General features: G+C 33.5%; 1 protein-coding gene across 1 annotated transcript; it reads right to left on the bottom strand.

Moving 5' to 3' along the window:
- Nucleotides 1-6,027: 6,027 nt before the first annotated feature.
- On the bottom strand, nucleotides 6,028-20,624 carry LOC106668726 (aromatic-L-amino-acid decarboxylase). The gene is made up of 12 exons (XM_014397704.2): nucleotides 20,518-20,624; nucleotides 15,847-15,934; nucleotides 15,651-15,771; nucleotides 14,976-15,089; nucleotides 14,541-14,660; nucleotides 12,789-12,918; nucleotides 12,575-12,723; nucleotides 10,934-11,045; nucleotides 10,759-10,876; nucleotides 8,301-8,391; nucleotides 6,906-7,106; nucleotides 6,028-6,845 (listed from the first exon to the last, which is right to left on the bottom strand). The coding sequence occupies exons 2-12, from the start codon at nucleotides 15,924-15,926 to the stop codon at nucleotides 6,651-6,653; spliced, it is 1,431 nt and encodes a 476-aa protein (XP_014253190.1). The 5' UTR covers nucleotides 15,927-15,934; nucleotides 20,518-20,624; the 3' UTR covers nucleotides 6,028-6,650.
- Nucleotides 20,625-20,840: the final 216 nt, after the last annotated feature.

Raw genomic sequence — 20,840 nt, 5'->3', positions numbered from 1 at the left:
ACTCTTTTATCCCCTATCCCTATTATTTCTAATACAAATGTGTCAGACGAATTTCATCCTCAAAAAATAATCAAGGTGCGGGAAAGTTTATTAAACATCCTGGTTACGCAATTGGTTTCATAGCGCGTCCTATTGCTAATTGGGATTCCTGTGAAGGAAGAGCGATTCATCGAGGGGTCCTCGACTATTGTTACTGCCGCGAATTGCGGTTAAGGACTTTCTCTTCTGATACTACTTATGTGAGAGATCACTCTCGCCATTCACCGAAGAGAGAAAAAAACGCCTCGTATCGTCAATACTAATTAAAGAAGGCTCGTTAGACATTCAATGTTCTCGTCCGACTGTTTTCTTTCCAAAAAAGATTTGGAAATTGTAAAAAATTATTTTTCCCCCATATTCTACATATTTTCCGATCATAAAATACCAAACTCTATTCCTTTTCATTGTTTAGAGTGCAAATCTTGATAATGTTACATGTCTTAACTATAAAGTTCTTCTGATATTCATTCCGGGTTATTTTTATTACATATTAATACGTGCACGCTTTGACTTGGCCAGGCTAGGATTTATGATGATACATATAGAAAAAATGATTTTTTAACAAGAACGTTCTTCTACAGTAAAATAGATCGGATTAGCAATCGTATAACCAAATTTCAAAAAAAAAAAAAAGTTACATAACTAATGTTTGTTTACAATCACACTAAAAAGAGGAACATATATAATTAAACTGTTTTAACACTGTTACTAAACTATTAAAACATTTTGATGGTAAAACTAAAAATTAAATGGTAGCAACCAGTGAAGTAGACCAATAACATGGGACATTTGCAGATGGATAAATAAAACATAAATAAAAAAGAGAATACTTAGAGATCAAGCGCTAAGTTCAGTTTTTTGCCTTCTTGTATATAATATACATGTAATTCTGTAAAAATAAATAATAATGTAATAATATACTATACAGGGTGAATTGCTACTCGTGCTACAAACTTCTCCAGTAGATTCTTCACCCTAAAATGAACAAAAAAGTTCATATTGTCCATGGTCCGATTCTCAACCATTTCAGAGTAATTTCGCTTTTTATCGATTTTGAAAGATATCACGTCCTGGCGTCGGAAAATCGTGATATCTTTTAATCTAAACATTTCTCTTAAAATCTATAAGCACCGTTGAAATCCCCGTTAATTTTTAGAGAGAATCAAAATCATAATTCCATTGAAATTTTTTAATTTAATTTAATGCCCATTTAGTATGTAATGCTTAAGAAGTTTACAAACAGCTAGAAGGTCAAGGAAGAAAGACCCAAACGTTTTGCCACCTTCATCTTCTTATTGAAAAATTAACGGGGATTTCAACGGTGCTTATAGATTTTAAGAGAAATGTTTAGATTAAAAGATATCACGATTTTCCGACGCCAGGACGTGATATCTTTCAAAATCGATAAAAAGCGAAATTACTCTGAAATGGTTGAGAATCGGACCATGGTCAATATGAACTTTTTTGTTCATTTTAGGGTCAAGAATCTACTGGTGAAGTTTGTAGCACGAGTAGCAAGTCACTCTCAAACATTAGCAATCCTTGAACCACCATTTTTTCTCTTTTTGTCATCAACATCTTGGTCTCACAACCACTAAATAAGAAAATGACGAGTGCGTTGGAAGCGTTATTAAATCAGGTAGTTTTCCTCAAATTTGCTGCCTTCTGAGACTAAAATTAGAAACTCTGGATTACTTTATACACTTTCCGATTTACACAATTTTCCACTCTTTTTGTAGTTCTGGCTGAAATAAAACACAAAAAATTAGCCCAAACATTTTGCCACCGTCATCTTCTTATTGAAAAATTAACGGGAATTTCAACGGTGCTATTAGATTTTCAGAGAAATGTTTAGATTAAAAGATATCACGATTTTCCGACGCCAGGACGTGATATCTTTCAAAATCGATAAAAAGCGAAATTACTCTGAAATGGTTGAGAATCGGACCATGGACAATATGAACTTTTTTGTTCATTTTAGGGTGAAGAATCTACTGGAGAAGTTTGTAGCACGAGTAGCAATTCACCCTGTATATGTACAGGATGATTTGATAAAGATTTGAATTAAATCGAAACGTCGGAAAAGATTCGAAGTTGTTTTCTTTCCAAAACAACCATTGACCGATATTCCCATCACCACCTATATGAACACCACAATTATATTCAACGGTCATCACAAGTTACACATAAAAAAAACACTAATGAACGTAGTATGAATCAATAAAATTAAAAACTAGTAACAATGCGTACTGAAACGAAAGTTTTTATTTCGCAGCAGCAGAAATTGTGTATTTCATAGCCCATAGACATGCTTTAGCTATGAAACAAATGCCAGTCAGTTTTAAGAAATTTTTGAATGAGTCTGTTCAAATTGTTAATTATATCAAGTTGCGGCCATTGAAGCCAAGACTTTTCACTATACCTTGTGTTGAAATGGGAAGCCTTCATCCATGGTTTCGTCAAAAAAATGAAAAATTAAAAAAATCTTTTTGAAAGTTGACATTCTCCGTATTTTAATGTTTTTTTATTTCGCCGTTTTACTTACTCAAATCAACTATGTCAATATATCATTTTACAGCATTTGTTTATGGAGATTTCAATAAAAATATAGTAAAAGCTATCAAAGTTCATAAATTTAACTATTTATTTTTCATGATATTAAAACAATAAAGTAACAAATAATTTTATTATTTTTAATTTTAAAAGATCATAAGTAATGTCCATAATTACGTTGTTTTACAAAACGTTTTTACCAGATAAATAATAATTTTATGGCTTTATCAATAAAAATAATTTTTCATTGTTTTAGATAATCACAAAATGTATTAATTTTTATTATAAAATTATCGTTTCTTCAAGACAAACGAAAATAACAATAAAAAATATTTCAAGAGTGCAATGAATTTACGGTTTTCAACCTTTTTTTTTTCATAAAATTTATATTATAAATTTCATAAAATTACCTATTTATTTTTCATGAAATTAAAAAAGAAAATTAATTATTTTTAAATCTAAAAGATCTTAAGTTGTGTCCATATCTGTTGTTTTTCAAAAAACTTTTATCAGATAAATAATAATTTTATGGCGTTGTCAATAAAAATAATTCACTAGTTTTCGTGGACCACTTGACCAATTAATTAGTTTTATTGTTAGTCAGTAATAAAAATAATGTTTTATTATTTCAAGATAACAAAATGTAGTCATTTTTATTATAAAATTATCGTTTCTTCAAGACTTAAATAAAAATAACAATAAAAAATATGTCAAGAGTACAATGACACGGTTTTAACTTTTTTTCATAAAATTTATATTATAAATTTCATGTAATTAACTATTTATTTTTCATAAAATTAAAACAAAAATTTCATTGTTTTTAAATCTAAAAGGTCTTAAGGTGTGTCCATATCTGTTGTTTTTCAAAAAAATTTGATCAGATAAATAATAATTTTATGGCTTCGTCAATAAAAATAATTCACTAGTTTTCGTGGTCCACTTGACCAATTAATATCTTTCAATTAACTAAAGTTTTATTATTAGTCAGTAATAAAAATAATGTTTTATTATTTCAAGATAATAACAAAATGTAGTAATTTTTATTATAAAATTATCCTTTCTTCAAGACTTAAATAAAAATAACAATAAAAAATATTTCAATAGTACAATGATACGGTTTTACATTTTTTTCATAAAATGTATTTTATAAATTTCATGTAATTAACTATTTATTTTTCATAAAATTAAATTTTAAATCTAGAATGTTGGTTATTTAAAAAAATGGAATTATTTATAATGGGAAAAAGAAATACAAAGTTTTAATTTTACTGTACGAACTCGTGGGAATCGTAATTATAATTGTACTCATAAAATACTAGTAATTGCAATTGTAAAAAAAGGTTGTTATTTTGTTAATAAAAAATAATAATTATATCATTTGTAATCTTTAAAACCGTCAAAATCTAATGATAAAAACCTAATTGAAAAACATAACTTTTAGATCTGGGTAATAACAAATGTAAACTTATAAAAATGCGTTATAAACTTAAGAGAGAAAAAAGATAAAATCTCAAAACATTTTCGACTTGAAAATTATCAAAACCGTTTTGAAATATATAACTTTTAACTTCGGATTAGATAAATAATATGAGTTGTATCATAGTCATCATGAAAAATGTTTCTTTTTTGACACTTAAAGAACGATATTTCCATAATAATAATAACTACATTTTGTAATTATCTTAAAACAATAAAACATTATTTTTATTGACAAATCCATAAAATTGATTTTATCTGGTTAATTTATTTATCTGGTAAAATTATTCAGAAATCGTGAGATGCGGTCTGGTGTGATGTAGGTTTCAGAAAAACATTTTCTTTGTCGTGCCAACGTTTCGATCCTTATTGAGATCATCTTCAGGGCTAAAAGTGTTTGTCTTCTGTGTATTTGTGCCATTCTTGCGCCTTTTAGATTTAATAACTGAAATTTTTGTTTTAATTTTATGAAAAATAAAGTTAATTAAATGAAATTTATAATATAAATTTTATGAAAAAAAGTTAAAACCGTATCGTATTCTTGAAATATTTTTTATTGTTATTTTTATTTAAGTCTTGAAGAAACGATAATTTTATAATAAAAATTACTACATTTTGTTATTATCTTGTAATAATAAAACATTATTTTTATTACTGACTAACAATAAAACTTTAATTAATTGAAAGATATTAACGAAAACTAGTGAATTATTTTTATTGACAAAGCCATAAAATTATTATTTATCTGATAAAATTTTTTTGAAAAATCACATAGATATGGACACACCTTAAGATCTTTTAGATTTAAAAATAATAAATTTTCTTTTTTAATTTCATGAAAAATAAATAGGTAATTGTATGAAATTTATAATATAAATTTTAAGAAGAAAAAGTTGAAAACCGTAAATTCATTGCACTCTTGAAATATTTTTTATTGTTATTTTCATTTAAGTCTTGAAGAAACGATAATTTTATAATAAAAATTAATACATTTTGTGATTATCTCAAAACAATGAAAAATGATTTTTATTGACAAAGCCAAAAAATGATTATTTATCTGGTAAAAACATTTTGTAAAACAACATAATTATGGACATTACTTAAGATCTTTTAAAATTGTTTTAATATCATGAAAAATAAATAGTTAAATTTATGAACTTGGATAGCTTTTACTATATTTTTATTGAAATCTCCATAAACAAATGCTGTAAAATGATATATTGACATAGTTGATTTGAGTAAGTAAAACGGCGAAATAAAAAAACATTAAAATACGGAGAATGTCAACTTTCAAAAAGATTTTTTTAATTTTTTTTGGCGAAACCATGGATGAAGGCTTCCCATTTCAACACAAGGTATAGTGAAAAGTCTTGGCTTCAATGGCCGCAACTTGATATAATTAACAATTTGAACAGACTCATCCAAAACTTTCTTAAAACTGGCTGGCATATGTTTCATAGCTGAAGCATGTCTATGGGCTATGAAATACACAATGACTGCTGCTGCGAAAAAAAAACTTTCGTTTCAGTACGCATTGTTATTAGTTTTTAATTTTATTGATTCATACTACGTTCATTTGTGCAAATATTAATTTTTTCTCGAAGTTCGCCGTGGACCCCCAAGGGGACCGCGGACCACTGTTTTGGGAAGCCCCGATTTAAAGGAATAGTGTGAAGGGATAGTTTTACTAAACAATAAATATGGTACATTTTTCAATATCATTTATATATATATATATATATTAATTTATAATAATATAATATCATGATTTATAACACTTTGTAAAACAAGCCGGATAGGAAAATATCCACTGGATAAAATATACAAACATTAACAATATTTACAAATCTGCTTTGGTCCTCGTCAAGCCTTGGTCTCATTTGATTATAACTAAAATGAAAATCTCTTACAATGATTTCGGGGATTTCGCAAAATCAAATTAACGTGGATTGTCTGCGATTTTTTTTTTTTGAAAAATAAATACGCTCATACAGCTTGATAATGTTACATTTTCACATTCTTATAGTAATTGTACAGTAAAACATTGAAATATATTTTTGATATTTCATTAATTATCAAATTTTTATATTCGATGACGCGATATTTAATATATTATTTGTGTCAATACTTTTAAATAATACTCGGGTTTTCGTTGATTTTTTGATTTTCGTGTTGCAGTCACCGGGATTCTCGGTCAGCACCTGTCATCATTTCATAATGGTACCTTAATCAAATCAATTATTGTATTATGTTATTTTTGCAATTGAAAATAATTAAGCAATTACCGTTGGTATTTGTCAAAATTGGCTTATACGAATCAAAACAGCTTAATTCCATTTTAGACATTTGAAAATTTTACGTTAGTATTATATTTTACGATTATGAATATCATGAGTATGTTCGTTGTAAGGAAGAGTGGTGACAGTTTCAACTAAGACCGAGAATCCTTCAGCTGTTAACAACAAATTCGAACTTTAGCGACGAAAATTCCGTTTATTGTCAATAATTTTATTGTCCATTAATTTTTAAACGACTTTGGATTTTATATATCACTAAGGCTCGAATTTATTGCAAATATTATTTCAACCTTCCTTTTCCATCAGTGTCGCCATGGCTTTCACCTCTTCCCAGGACTCTTTTATGTCTTGAGGCTCGCTGTACCTCGAACAGACGGCCATCCTCAGAAAGTAGGTACCGTTGATCTTGGACGGCACCATGTGTATCTTGCCGTTTCCGTTGATCATCTTAAGCAGTTTTTCGTTCTTCTCGTTCGATCCCTGCAACGTGGGAAAACTTGTATGAGAGACGCTTTTGGAATGAAAAAACTCAATTTTCACCTTGATTCGGAAGCAAACCAGTCCCATGAGGACATCGCCGAAAAGTTCGAACGAAGGATCCGCACGGACGTATTCTTCGAACTGGTGGGCCAGGTTGATCTGCTTCCTGATGTGGTCTCTCAGGTTATCAGCGCCGTACAGTCTCATGACGAACCAGAGTTTGAGCGAACGGAACCTACGTCCGAGTGGAATTTGCCAGTGCTGATCATATAGACAGATTAGAAATTAGTGTAACTCATACATTCAGTTAAAACTGACTTCCTTTCCAATATACGACTATAAAGTTATTTATTTTTACTTAGTATAACATTCTCCAATTTTTTCTTAATCAATTGGATTACAACGTTTCTTGCACCTTTATTTGGATAATTTCCTTAACAGTCAACTGAGTAATACGCGTTAAGTGCTTACTGCAAAATTCCAGTATTTTGGTAATTCAGTTTGATTCTACATCCTCATCCGCCTAATCCCGCTATTGTCACATGCCTCTGAAGTATACTGCGACCTAAATGACCAGTAGGTTCAAACTGCTGTCAAAAATGTCTGCTAATATATTCGGGATTGGCTTGTGTCACTGAGACCGCACTTCCTCACTGAAGAGGGCGCAAAGCCGAAACAGGTTTGAATAACATCAACATAAGGACCCAGTAAGCGACCGAGTGCCGGTTGAAAAATTTCTGCAATACACTTTATTATAATGTCATTAACCCTGTTGTCCTGTACAAATCCTTAATGTTTAATACATCAGGACCTATTGTTCCGTTTAATATGGGTAGCTCAATCTTTAATCCATTGCTTAATTCTAATAACGCTTTTTTATCCATCACTTAGGTCACTCAAATTCTATACAAAGCATACAAACCGAGGAGTATATGTTAACCTAGTTAACTTTAGATTAACCACACTAAGCAGTCATCAACGCTTTTACTTTTGCATTTAAGAGACTTATTTTAAAGAACAACGTAAAAGAGTTAAAACTCTGGAGTTACAAAAAGAAAGTAACGAGTTAACACGAAGAGAAAAAGACTTAGAGAAAGAGTTTGCTGAGCAAGGAAAGACGTTTGTTCGTTCTTCGCCAATTGTGTAAAAAAAAAGTTTTAAGGCATCTAATTTTTTTCCCAGCAAAAGTTAATGTTTGAGAAAATTTCGGCTTTTCGCCTGACGATAAAAACGGAATTATAATAAGCTTAATTAAATTTCGACCTTGTAAATAACAATCAACCCTAGATTTAATATTCTTTCCACGATAAGATCTAAGGTTTTTTTGCTTTATTTACGCTGTGTGTTATTTACGCCTTTCGTGAAATTCAATTCTTAGATGATAATAATAATTAATTTAATTACAAAATTTTCGAAAATCCACCGCGGACAAACATTTCTGTTAAAGATAGTTACCCTGTAATCAGGAGCGGCTCCCTGCTGGTCGTGTTTTAAATAAAGGGGATCCACGTTGAAAGCATTCACTATCCAGGATGGATCCTTGAACCTGCAAAACACAAATTAGTCAAAAACATTATAAAACGTTTTTATTTAACCTCAAGATAAATTTAATTAACAAGTTTCTATTAATTAAGGTTTTTAGTTGAGATAAAAAAGTCAGTGTCACGAGCGGGATTCGAACCCATGATCTTCGGCTATATACGCCGCTGCTCAACCACTTGAGCTATCGTGAATTCGATCTATTCGGACACTAACTTCCTATCTTCTATCGAGAGTTGGTGAGGACTGATGCTAACACAACCCTCACCAACTTACAGCTACAGTTAGAGAGCCAAGTTCAGAGGAATTATAGAGGATAGAGTGATAGGAGTGATTAACCGGTCACTGGCATCTGAGAAAACATCTACACAACATGGGCATATCTAATTCCCATTTGTAGGTTGCTGAAGTACATTTAGATGTAATACCTCGATGACTTGACAAAAATGTGTGGATGCTCTGATAGAAATTAATTTAAAATAAATTACACCGACAAATTTTTCAAAAGATCAGATAACGTAGGAGCTATTAAAGCATAACCACGTAAAAAGTCAAATAGTCAGTGAATGCATCCAAAATTTCTAAAACCTGGAAAAATGTAACAACCTGATGACATCATGGGGTCAGAGCACAAAAGAATTTTGGTAAATGAAAAAGCAAACAAACTGACCAGAAGAGAACCATATATGTATAAGCTATTACCCTAGCCTTAGTATAACAAAAACAAACACAGAATCATCCATTACAGAATTGATAAAAAAAAACTCAAAAGGAGAAGAGAGAGAGAGAGAGCACCTAACTCTAGAGGTGCTAGTTCCAGTAAGGGTAGGCTAAAACAACCCTCACCATGACTGGCAATCTCACTGGTACAGCTAGAGAGGGCTAAACTCAGAGGAATGATAGGACTATATACATGTCACGTTCAGATTTAAATGAACCGCCATGCCCCTCCACACACTCAAACAGTGAAAGGAGTAGGGGCCAAGAAAGGGCTATTTTTTCAAGTCCTAGAACAAATCCCTTTCTGGCTTGTGTGGGTAAACAGCTATTTTTGGTAAAAAGAAAAATTTGGTGTGCACACTATTCAAGTGAGTTAATTTTTATTACTTTGACGTCAAAATAAAAAAATAATAATTGTAATTTAGTTTTAAAAGGGTATATATTTTTATACAGAAAAATAAAAGAAATAATATTTCATTTTAAAATTTGTGTTAATATTTTAATTGTATTTTATAATTTGGTGGTCAACATTTTAATAATAATAATAATTTCTTTATCTTTCTTTATGGAACTATAAAACGAGAATCAAATTCCATTTTAAAATTAAGGTTTGTAGATTTGAGATAGGTTTGTTATAGGATAAAAGGAATCTTTAAATTAAAAATAATAATAAATAAAATATATTGTCATTTTATGTGAAAATAAATTGTAATTAAAGATTCAAATTTAACAAACATTTGGTGTCGTATTTACTTTGGTTTAAATGAAATATAAAAGGTGCCCGATCGATAAATGAAATAATTGTTGTCAGGTCCGATTGTAAAAAACCTCTGGGATCTTGTTTTCGGTTTTCCAAACTCAGGGTTGGAACCAACAAAAAAGAAGAAGAGACACGCTATATCACATACACATCACAGTCATCTGAAAAAACAACTACACGACATGAGTGTATTCAATGATGACCCCATTTGCAGATTATGCAAGGAGGAGGAAAACAGCCACCCATATGAAATTCGAATGTGAAGCTCAATAACCTGTGGTACAAAGAAAACCCTGGAAAAGGAACTGTAATAACGACATGACCTAGTACTCCTTAAAAAACTAAGGAACTAGTAAAGTATAATAAATCCATAAGCAAGGCTTGGGGAACATAAACCCCACTTCATAATCTCCTTTCATCATCGTCATCATCAAGCTTGTATGAATTCAAATATAATTTTTGATTCGTAGGAAAAATAAAAAAGTACTGAAGATCAAGATTTAAAGAGATTTTGGAAAAATGGCAAGGGCTTAAAAAAACATGTATTGAACTAAGACGAACTATCAGCTTTTGATATTCATTTCAACGGATGGGGCACGATGATTGATCATGATCAGGCTGCCAACTTAATATACTTTGTAACATAATTAACTTTTTTATAATAATAAGTAGATAAAAATAATATATTTAGAACTATTCCCATAATTTCTTCTCTCTTAAATCGTACTTGTCATATAGAATTTTAATCCCCAGAGAGATCACAACTGCAGAAAATTGTTAACATTTTATTACTTTTCTTTTATTAGCGAATGGTTTCCCTGTCTATATAGTACGTTTTACCTCTAGACAAAAATACAATTATCTCGTAAGCATTTCATTCGTGTCAGAACTTACCACATGGTGGAACAGTCGAAGTTCACTAGAAGCCACTTGTGAGGATTGAAGTTGAAAGAATCGGCGTAATCGATTCCTTCCATGAGATAGCGGTATTCCGGACATATGAAGGCTGAACCTAACATCAAGACCAATATAAGTTGAAGCCCAATTAAATAATAAGTAATCAGTTTACCTGCGTAAGCGGCGTCCACGTGGAGCCAGAGACCCTCTTCTTTGCTGGCGACGCCGATATCGGCCAAATTATCGAAGGAGCAACAACTCGTCGTCCCCAGGGTGGCTACAACCTGAAATGGAAATCGTATTGAAAAAAATGAATGATAAAATCTGACGAACGAGGCAGATACTCGCTGGAAAATTCGTTAATAAAATAGCGATGTAGGATCAACGACAATATCGATCTTACAAATTCATAGCGTCATAGCCACGTTGTAAGGATAAGAGTTTATATAACAGAATTTGGCGGATTGAATGGGAAAGGAAATTCTATAGGTTGGAGGCACTAATGAGGAAATAAGGACTGCGTTTAGGGGGAAGAGGTAAGAATGGTGGGAGCTAGTTTGACGGGAGTGTATAGAGGATATGAAGTTAAGGAGATCATGTATGTAGGGAGGAGAATGGGAAGATATCTGGTAGAGGAAGAGTAAAAGATGTATTGCGGTAGGAAGGGAATAACCACTAAGTTGATGTACTCACTCCTTGGGGAGCCCAAGAAAAAATTTACAAAACAATTCATTAGAAGTTTAAGCTTATCTTCAAGCTCCACCAAGCATCAAAATGAAACCATCACGACATGTCTGTATTGCATACCGGATGGATTGTTTTGATTTTAGACTTTCAGCTACGAGGTTTCATTTTCAACTACGAGGTTATATGAACCCTTGGAGTGCCGGTGTTTTTGAAAAAAGCCCATTTGTATGTCGGGTTCGAATGCAGGGCCGCTGGATTCGAACCCGGGACCTTCACCTTACCGCGCCGTGTCAAAGACTAAATCGTTGCGGCCACCAACACGCCCCGATTTTAGAGTTTATATGGCACCATGAAAAGAAGTCGAAAGGTTCACTAATTTCACATTCCCACAAGATTCGAAGTTGTTATGGTGAGCTGGCCGCAAGAGATGGTCTTTTTAAAATTTATCTTTCACCCCGCGAAAAATTAAACCACTGCAATGCCTACATGTGAACTTCGAGTGGTAGGCCTGATAAACCGGTAATTTGGTCGTTAACGGTCATTTTGTTCTTCCTATCACAAAAATCACCCAGACACACTGAAGATGCCGAAACGCGTCTGACAGACCGACCCAGAAAGGACAGGCAGACCAAAGCGATCGGTAATGACCAAATTACACCGTAATATTGCCTTACCCACGCAACTTTCTCCTGAGTGGAGTATATTCTGAAATAGGTTTGCCAATACTTACTAAGCAACTCGTTTTAATTAAAAAATAGCACCAGAGGCCGTTTAAACAGGTTGGTCATTGTTTTTTCCTATGGTGTGTCGAAAAATGCACTTCCTTGTATAATTATTAGAAGGGCCTGCTATTGGGCACCAACCTCAGGAAGTGTCTCTTGCTAATTATTGGTATGTCCAAAAAGTTGAATTAAATTAAAATCAAATAAAATTTCTGAAAAGGACAAGAAAATAGCGATAACTGTGATGTTTATTTATATTTAGTCGATATTGCTTTAAACATTAATCTATATAGATGGCACCAAGCTTTAGCAGAGGATAGGAAGTACTTAACTACTTTGGTTTTCAACCTCTTAGTGTTGGCATGTACAATAACTTTTGAAAATATCACCTATAACGAACTTACTAAGAAAGGTATGAGCCCTTCGGCTCTGTCTTTTCTGACCGCTTCGACGAGCGGTGCTGCTTGCATCCTGTACCTTTCGTCTGTCGGCAGCAGCTTGAACTGGACTCCGCCGAGCAGGCCTGCCCTCTGCACCGAAGAATGTGCCTGTTCTGAAAATGTTCAAATCGGACTGTTTCAGTGGAAATTTGGGTTATTATTTTATCACCGTCAATACCGGAAGCGTAGGCTACCAATTTGGAGATAATTTGGTAGTCGGACCAGTCCGGGTGGTCTTCCTTGGCTCGAGCGATCGCTCTTGCTTTAGCGCCCAAAAGTGCGACCAGAGTAGCCTCGCTGGCTGTCCCCTGTCAAAAAATAGAGACTAAATAAAAAAGCTCATTTTAAATTTGATATATAATCTAGTGGTTTTTATAAATCAATATTTTCTATGGGTCAAATCTAGGAAAAAGACTAATGTAATGTTTTTAGTGCAGTATATGACTGGTAATGCTGAGCAGAGGTTTTTTCTTTTCTTTGTGCCCTGATATATCCTGAAACAACGTAATTATTTATACCTAGGTTCACTATATCTCCAAAAAACAGTAATTATAACTAGTGAAATTTGCACATATCTTTTAGGGAAATATACCAAACCAACTATCATTCGGAGCCTTATGATCCGGGGGTTTCTGAGCATGTGAGAACACAAAACAGGAAACACTCACACAAATACATTAGATAGAAAACAAATGTCATGAACAATACCCGCCCCTATGGCTACCTACATTAAGTTGTCATCCCTCACGGCGTAGCACGAATAGATTTGATGGGGGGGGGGGCGAATGATTCGGCAGTGATGGGCCAATAACCAGTCTCCTTAAAAATAACCTACCACGAAACAAAAATCGAAGAAGCTAGATCAAAATTATGAAACGATTCGGCAGACGTCTAAAGGATTATGAATGGTTGTTGACGAGGTACCGCTAAGGGTAATGGAAGAAGGTGCGCAGCTCACAAGAAGAATTGCCATGAAGGATCGGTTAGTTAGAACACCAAGAGCATGTGCTCGGAATGGAAAGCTGGTATATTAAACAGAGGGGACTTGTAGAGGTGAACAAACTATCTCCTGGGCATCTGGCTTAGGGCGATACTAGCTGCCCAGTCACATAACTGGTTGGGAGAACTCCCTGGTGTATAGACCCAAGCGTCAACAGATCGCGGAGTGACATTTCACTTACTGGATGAAAGTCTCGTCCAGTAAGTAGTAAAGTCTTTTTAAACACTATATCAACATTTTGTCAGTTTTTCTGGCAGAAACAGTTTCAGGAAGATCAAAAAGCTGGTGGTACAAATCAAGAACATGGTCAACTATTCTGATAGCCAAGTTACACTCTGGCCTCACCCGAGTTAAGGGAAAGAATTGGACTTTTTAAACTGGAAGGAAGGCACACCGGACAGGATGTCTTGAAGGGGCTGACAAACTAAGCAGGGTGTTCCTCAGTGAATTAACAAGGTTCGAAAACTCCCATAAGCATAAAAACGGAAATATTGCCATATAAATCAAGTTAAGACACCTGATGAAAAAAACTTCCAAATACAAATACAGGGAAAAGACATCGTCAGACTCATCTAAACTTCCAACAGACTTGCTACAACAATTAAGAAAACACTTTGGGTTTTTGCAAGCCTGTTAACCAGTTGAAGACTCAATAAGCACATGAATCACGCCAGAGAATAACGTATATACACCTATATAGGTTTTGCCAAGAAGAGGTGGAATCCCCAGTACTTATTGTAACAACTGACATGTAAGGAGAAGGGAGTTTTCATTCTCGGGAAAATAATAGCTCAACGTAGGACATAAAATTAAAAAACCATAATGCCAATGGAGTCTGAAAGTAGATACATGGCGTCAGGACCCAGTGCGAAAGGCTCTTTATTCACTCCAGCAATCAAACTAAATCTTCCATTTTTATTTTTATTTTACCTGTATGACTCCGCCACCTTTTCCTCCAGAGCAGGCGAGGAACTCTTTCGGAAGGTCCAACAACTTTCCCAGCCAGTCTAGCATGACCACTTCAAGCTCCGTGCACGCAGGGGATGCGATCTACAAAAGTAAGGAATATGTAAGTACATAAAAAGTACTCCGTGTCGATTTGTGAAAGATATAAATTTGTATAAGGTTAAGTTTTGCAACACGGTGATTGCGTCCCATTGTTAGCGAGCATTGTCAGCGTTGATAGCCCCGACATAATTTGCCGGCCAATCTTATCAAAGAATCGTCCAACTTTCGCCAACTTCGACATCACGCGTCGACGATTTCATTTGCAGAATTTCAACATCAAGGCCCTTTCTTGCCTTTTTCTGTTTGTTTTTTTCTCATATGAATAATTTTTATTTATCAATTTTTTTAATTACTCACCCAAGAGAAACCGATGCAGGCGATGGCGTCGCTCAGCATGTCCGCGACTATCGCAGGATAAGAGTTGGCAGTAGGAAAATAAGCGTGGAATTTGGGCGAATGCCAGTGGGTAACCTGAAATCAAATTTTTCGTCTAAGTTCGACAGAATGTGGATATTTGACAAATGATAATTTGTTACTTTGAATTTTCTCAAATACGCATCTGTTATACCAGTATGCCAGTCCAACATCCCTTCAACGATTCATGCAATTCCGTGCTGATTCACACTGGATTATTTGGAAAAATCTTTTAGAGTTAACGGAGACGAATAAACTTTAGTCAATTATATAATCATTACGATTGACATAAAAATTTATGCATAAAAAGCAATTCTTTAATTTATCTTCTGACTTTCCAAAATATTTTGTCTTTTTCACTTAGTTAATTAATATTAGCATTAAAATTGTGTCTCGCAGACCAAAATGATCGGAAACGACCAATCTATAAAAAGATTTAAATTCAAGCTTAATTCAAGTCTCTAATTCAAGCACCCGTTATGTGGACACTTCAGGTTGCCCCTGATGAACTTTGGCTCTGGGACAAGTTCAACGAACGTCACTTCAAGAAGACGTTCTGAGGAGTCTCTTAGTCGGATCAGGAAGAAAGAAAAAGACTTAATAAATAATTCACTTTACCCCCGGCATGATGACCCTTTCGATGTCTTTCATGACATCCGTCCATTTTTCTGGAGTTTCCGGAGCTTCGGCCGGGATGAGAGGTCTCAGATAGCCGGGCTCGACGGTCGGCAACACTCTCCTGAAAATTTACAAAAAAATTTTGACAAAACAAATCTTTTCTTATTATCACGGATTGGTTGGACATAATTCCCACCTGTCTCTTATGTTTTCCAAGTAGTTGGCTATGTATTCCGCCATCGCACCGGCGAACTCCTTGAAATTTTTGTGATCCATGGCTGGGTCTACAAAGAAAAATAAGTTCTTAATAAGTTTGGATAAAAATATTTATATTAGGCTTGTAATCGCATGAGACAAGAAATAAATTATAGTAGAAACATTTTTTCATAATGAATAAATTACATAATTAATTAATTTTAGCACAATCAATGATCTCATAGACTAAAGCCAATCTGAAAGATTAATTTTTTCGACGTTCTCTCTATTTCATTGTCGAAAACTAATCGATATTGATCTCTTTACTGGATCTTTTCTTCAAGAATGTTTATTGAAGAGAAGAACCTACTGGCAGCTGAACAGTTTGGGTTCAGGTCACATCACAGCACCACAACACAATTGGCGAGGGTCACAAATATTATTGAGCACAATTTTAATTTGAACAAGCACACTGGAATGGCACTGTTGATGTTGAAAAAGCGTTCGACTGCGTGTGGCACAATGGGCTTGTCTTTAAGTTAATCAGTTATAACTTTCCCAAATACATCGTTTATTTAATAAGGAGTTATCTGGAAGATAGGAAATTTTGTGTCTCGCTTAACGACGAAAGCACTGACTTTCGGCCAATTGCTGCTAATGTACCCCAAGGCTCTGTCCTTGGGCCCATATTGTTCAATTTATTTATTAATGGTATAACCGAACTAAAAGTTAAGCCAAAGTGAGCCCTATATGCTGATAACACCGCTTTTATGATCTCGTATTTCAGGGTAGATACAATAGCTAAGCATCTCTCAGTAGCCCTTGAGAAACATTTAATTACTTTTACAGGTGGCGGATCACCCAATGAGTCAAAAACAGAGGTGATTCTGTTCACTCGCAGAAGGCCTAATGTTGATTGTTTTGTGACAATAAATGGAAGGTGTATTCCATGGAAAAAAGAAGTGAAGTATCTTGGCTTGATGCTGGACTCAAAGCTCACGTTCACCAAGCACATCAACACGTATGCGATAGAGGAGTGGCTCTGATCTGTAATCTGTTTCCGTTGTTAAATAGACACTCTGATCTGAGTATATTTAATTAAAGGTTAATTTATTATTTGTATATTCGACCCATGCTGTTGTATGCGGCTCCTGTCTAATACATGTATCACCAACTACAGGAAGTTGCAGGTTGTGCAGAACAAATGCTTGAAAATTGGTTCCTTTTAAAGGTGGACGCCAATAGACTACATACATTCAGTATTGGAGGTGGCTAGTCTCTACACAAGTACACAGTATAACATCAAAATTTTGCAAAGCTTGTGTACTTAGTGAATACACTAATATTAGAAATATTGTTAACTATGTATAGAGACTAGTGACCGTTAATCGATAGTTATTCAGATATCGTGAGATGCGGTCGGGTGTGATGTAGGTTTCAAAAAAACATTTTCTTTATCGTGCCAACGTTTCGTTCTTTTATTGAGATCATCTTCAGGGCTCAGGGGGAAAATGTTTTTCTGAAACCTACATCACACCCGACCGCATCTCACGATATCTGAATAACTATTGTTAACTATGAAGCTGCCTCCTTGCAGACACTTTACAAAAAATATAAGTACAAAAGAGTGAAGCACATTTTGCTGTGAATTAACTATATAACGTAAAGGTTTTTTTTCCCTCTGTGTTAATGTTAGTTTATATATGATATGTTTAAATTAGTTCTTTTTTACTTCAGATCAGGTATATAGGCAGGAAGCCTGAAGCCAGTCTTTTAATTTCTTTGTAAATACTGTATATATTTTGTAAATAAAAATAAAAATAAATTTCAATTTCTTCAAGGCATCTTCAGTGAGGAACGGGCATAGAACCAGAGAGAACCGGCCAATCGGTGTCTCAGTGTCGATCAGTTCAACATGAATTCACCTTTTCGCAACCAACCACACCATCAAAACCTGGTAGTTTAATAATAAAAATACATATTGCAATGCTTATTTTTTAACCAATTTTGCTCATTGAAATATTTGAAAATTTGCCAAAACGTAAACGGGATAGTCTTACTGGGTAACCTTGGATTTTTCCCCTTTCTAATAGATATATCTTTATCGCCTTGAAAATTTATTCCCGGTTGTAAAGATTTAGTTCCATTGATATTAGGCGTTATCAGAAACGTTTGCATAACGTGTTGAATTAAATTGAAATTAAACACAGGAAGAACGAGGAGAACGGCAGGGCTTTGGCCCAGTTGTTTCACGGCCTTCGCTTTTCAAAGTCAACGCCTTTCTCTGTTGAAAACAATCTCTCTGGTGGAATATTTGTGTTAATGTGGTTAATTCGACTATTTGCCCGATTTACCAACTTGTTCCATTCTAACATTTATGAGAGAAACAAACGTGATCAGCTGAAGATTAGCTAAAAACCAAGGAGGGCATATAGTGCCCAGTAACCAAATAAGAATAATATATATACATTTCATCGAGAAAAAAATCTGCATAGACTAATCAAAAATATTATATATATAGGGGAGAAACCCCTAGCCTATTCATCTTCAACATCATCATTGATTCCAAGTTGAAAGTGGTCATAAAGACTGAACGTTCATAAAATATATGTGTGGTGATTAGTGACCGTTAATCGATAATTATTCAGAAATCGTGAGATGCGATCTGGTGTGATGTAGGTTTCAGAAAAACATTTTCTTTATCGAGCCAACGTTTCGATCTTTATTGAGATCATCTTCCGGGCTCAAAGTGTTTGTCTTCTGTGTAATTGTGCCATTCTTGCGTGTCGGCACTCTCAACACGATACGCAAGAATGGCACAGTTACACAGAAGACAAACACTTTGAGCCCTGAAGATGATCTCAATAAAGATCGAAACGTTGGCTCGATAAAGAAAATGTTTTTCTGAAACCTACATCACACCAGACCGCATCTCACGATTTCTCAATAATCATAAAATATATGTTCAATTATGCAAAAAAATCCTGCACCAGGAACATAAAAAAATATATATAAACTATTTTTACAAATAATTTATTAATTATTTTCGGTTGAGGTTGTATTCTCATGCCACCGATATTTTTTAGTCTATTAATTTCTAAAACTGAAAAGACCCATTCCCAAAAAAAGCCGCCAAAAACCAAATCCGTAATGAAAAATACTGATTGTCCATTAAAATGGCCTAATAATAATTATATAAAATTACGGATATCTAAATAAATTTAAACTTAATATATCACAATGATTTGGATCGCAATATTATATTATAATGAAAAATTGAAATTTTAAATTTTTTGCGTACTCCCCAATGTTCGTGAGAGTGTTACTTTAAAAAAAAAACCCAAATGTACATTTAATAGTTATAGTTGACAGTATTAATTAATTATAATTTTAATTAATTATACGTTTAATCTAAAGTCTTACCTGGATGAAAAGGCAAGTGGCTTCGTTTGTTCGAATCCAGCTCGTGACACTTGCATTTTCATCTCAACCTAGAACTTAAGTTAAAAGCGTAATTAATTAAAATTACAAATAACGAAAATGAAAGGCAAATTGACTCACTTCCAAACAGAAAAGTATCCAAAGGTCAATCAACAAATAGTTTCCAAACCACGAACATTGGGAAATACGGTTAGTTTATAAGTCGGTCAATAGATCAAAATGAAATTGTCTATTTTACCAAGTTACTCATCTTCTAATAAAAGGTTAGCCTTAATTTAAAATAAAATCATAATTTCTAAACAAATAGATCGATTTTCTTAAAACGAAGCTCATTTTTCTTAAACAATGGCGTACTTTTCGAAAAAAGAACAAAATCAGAGTAGGCATTCCAATTTAAAATTTAAAATTTATTTGCGCTGTTCTCTATAATTCAAGGTTTAAATAAAATGTAATGAGTTTTGAAAAAAAGTAAAAATTGTAGGATGGTTACAATTTTAACTTTTTATTCTATCACAGATAATCAAGAAGAAAATCGGCTGCATCTCGTTAGCCTTGACACCCTCTATCAATACTATCTTGAAGATGTAATCACACTCAAAGCATTAAAAAGAAAATTTTGTTTTGAAGAGTACGTGCTCAAGTTAAAGTGTTATAATAAACAGCGTACAACATATGTACATATTATTGAAAAAAACCAACAACTTACATTAGCAAATTTAACACGAATTCCTTATCAATTGTGATATGTCATTAGCATAAAATATTATTTTATTGGAATTTTAGGATATTGGGAGGTTTAAATCGGTATTACTAACGGTTGTTGTAAATTGTCGATTTTCTTTTAGATCTGTGTAAATCAATAAATAAAAATAATTATAACGGTTAAATTTCAGTTCTTAACCATGATGTAAACACAAAAAGAGCAAAGTTTCATGACATTATTTTGTAACTGCAAGGTAGAAAAACAGAATTTTGTCTCATCCTTTTAACTGTAGGAAAGACAGTTTTATTTTAATAAAAAGTACGTAATCAAATAAAAATATATTTACGATCACATAAAAATATTATTATTATTTTAAACAAAAGTGTAATGCTCAAAGGTGTGTTCAATTTCAATAATTACGAAGAAAAAAATAAAAATCAGACAGGTTCGCGTTGTGAAAAGATATTCCCGTTTATTAATGAACTAATTTAATATTAAAATTAAAAAAAATATATTTCTCGAACTTACAAAATGTAGTGGTCGTCCGGTTTGGATCTCGGAACAGAACTGCATTGAAATCGTTGTCTGTCCCACTCTTAGCGTCTCCCACCAAGGATGCCGAAGAATTGCCTAAGAAACACGCAAACGATTGGAAACCCCCCGGAATCGACTGACGCATCTCAGACAGTTATTTATTCTCTTTTCGATCTCTTGGATTTAATCCCGGTCGGATTTGTTGTAAGGAGATCGTTTTCACTTCCGGACTTAATGCGTGTGGGACAAAAGATAACTCGGGAAAAGCACGGCCCTGCGAATTTTGCAAACACGATAGGAATTTCTCACCGTAAATA

Source organism: Cimex lectularius, unplaced genomic scaffold (genome assembly GCF_000648675.2).
Source record: "Cimex lectularius strain Harlan isolate CLEC.00 unplaced genomic scaffold, Clec_2.1 scaffold125, whole genome shotgun sequence".
NCBI lineage: Eukaryota > Metazoa > Arthropoda > Insecta > Hemiptera > Cimicidae > Cimex > Cimex lectularius.
This window is presented reverse-complemented; position numbering and strand designations above follow the sequence as displayed.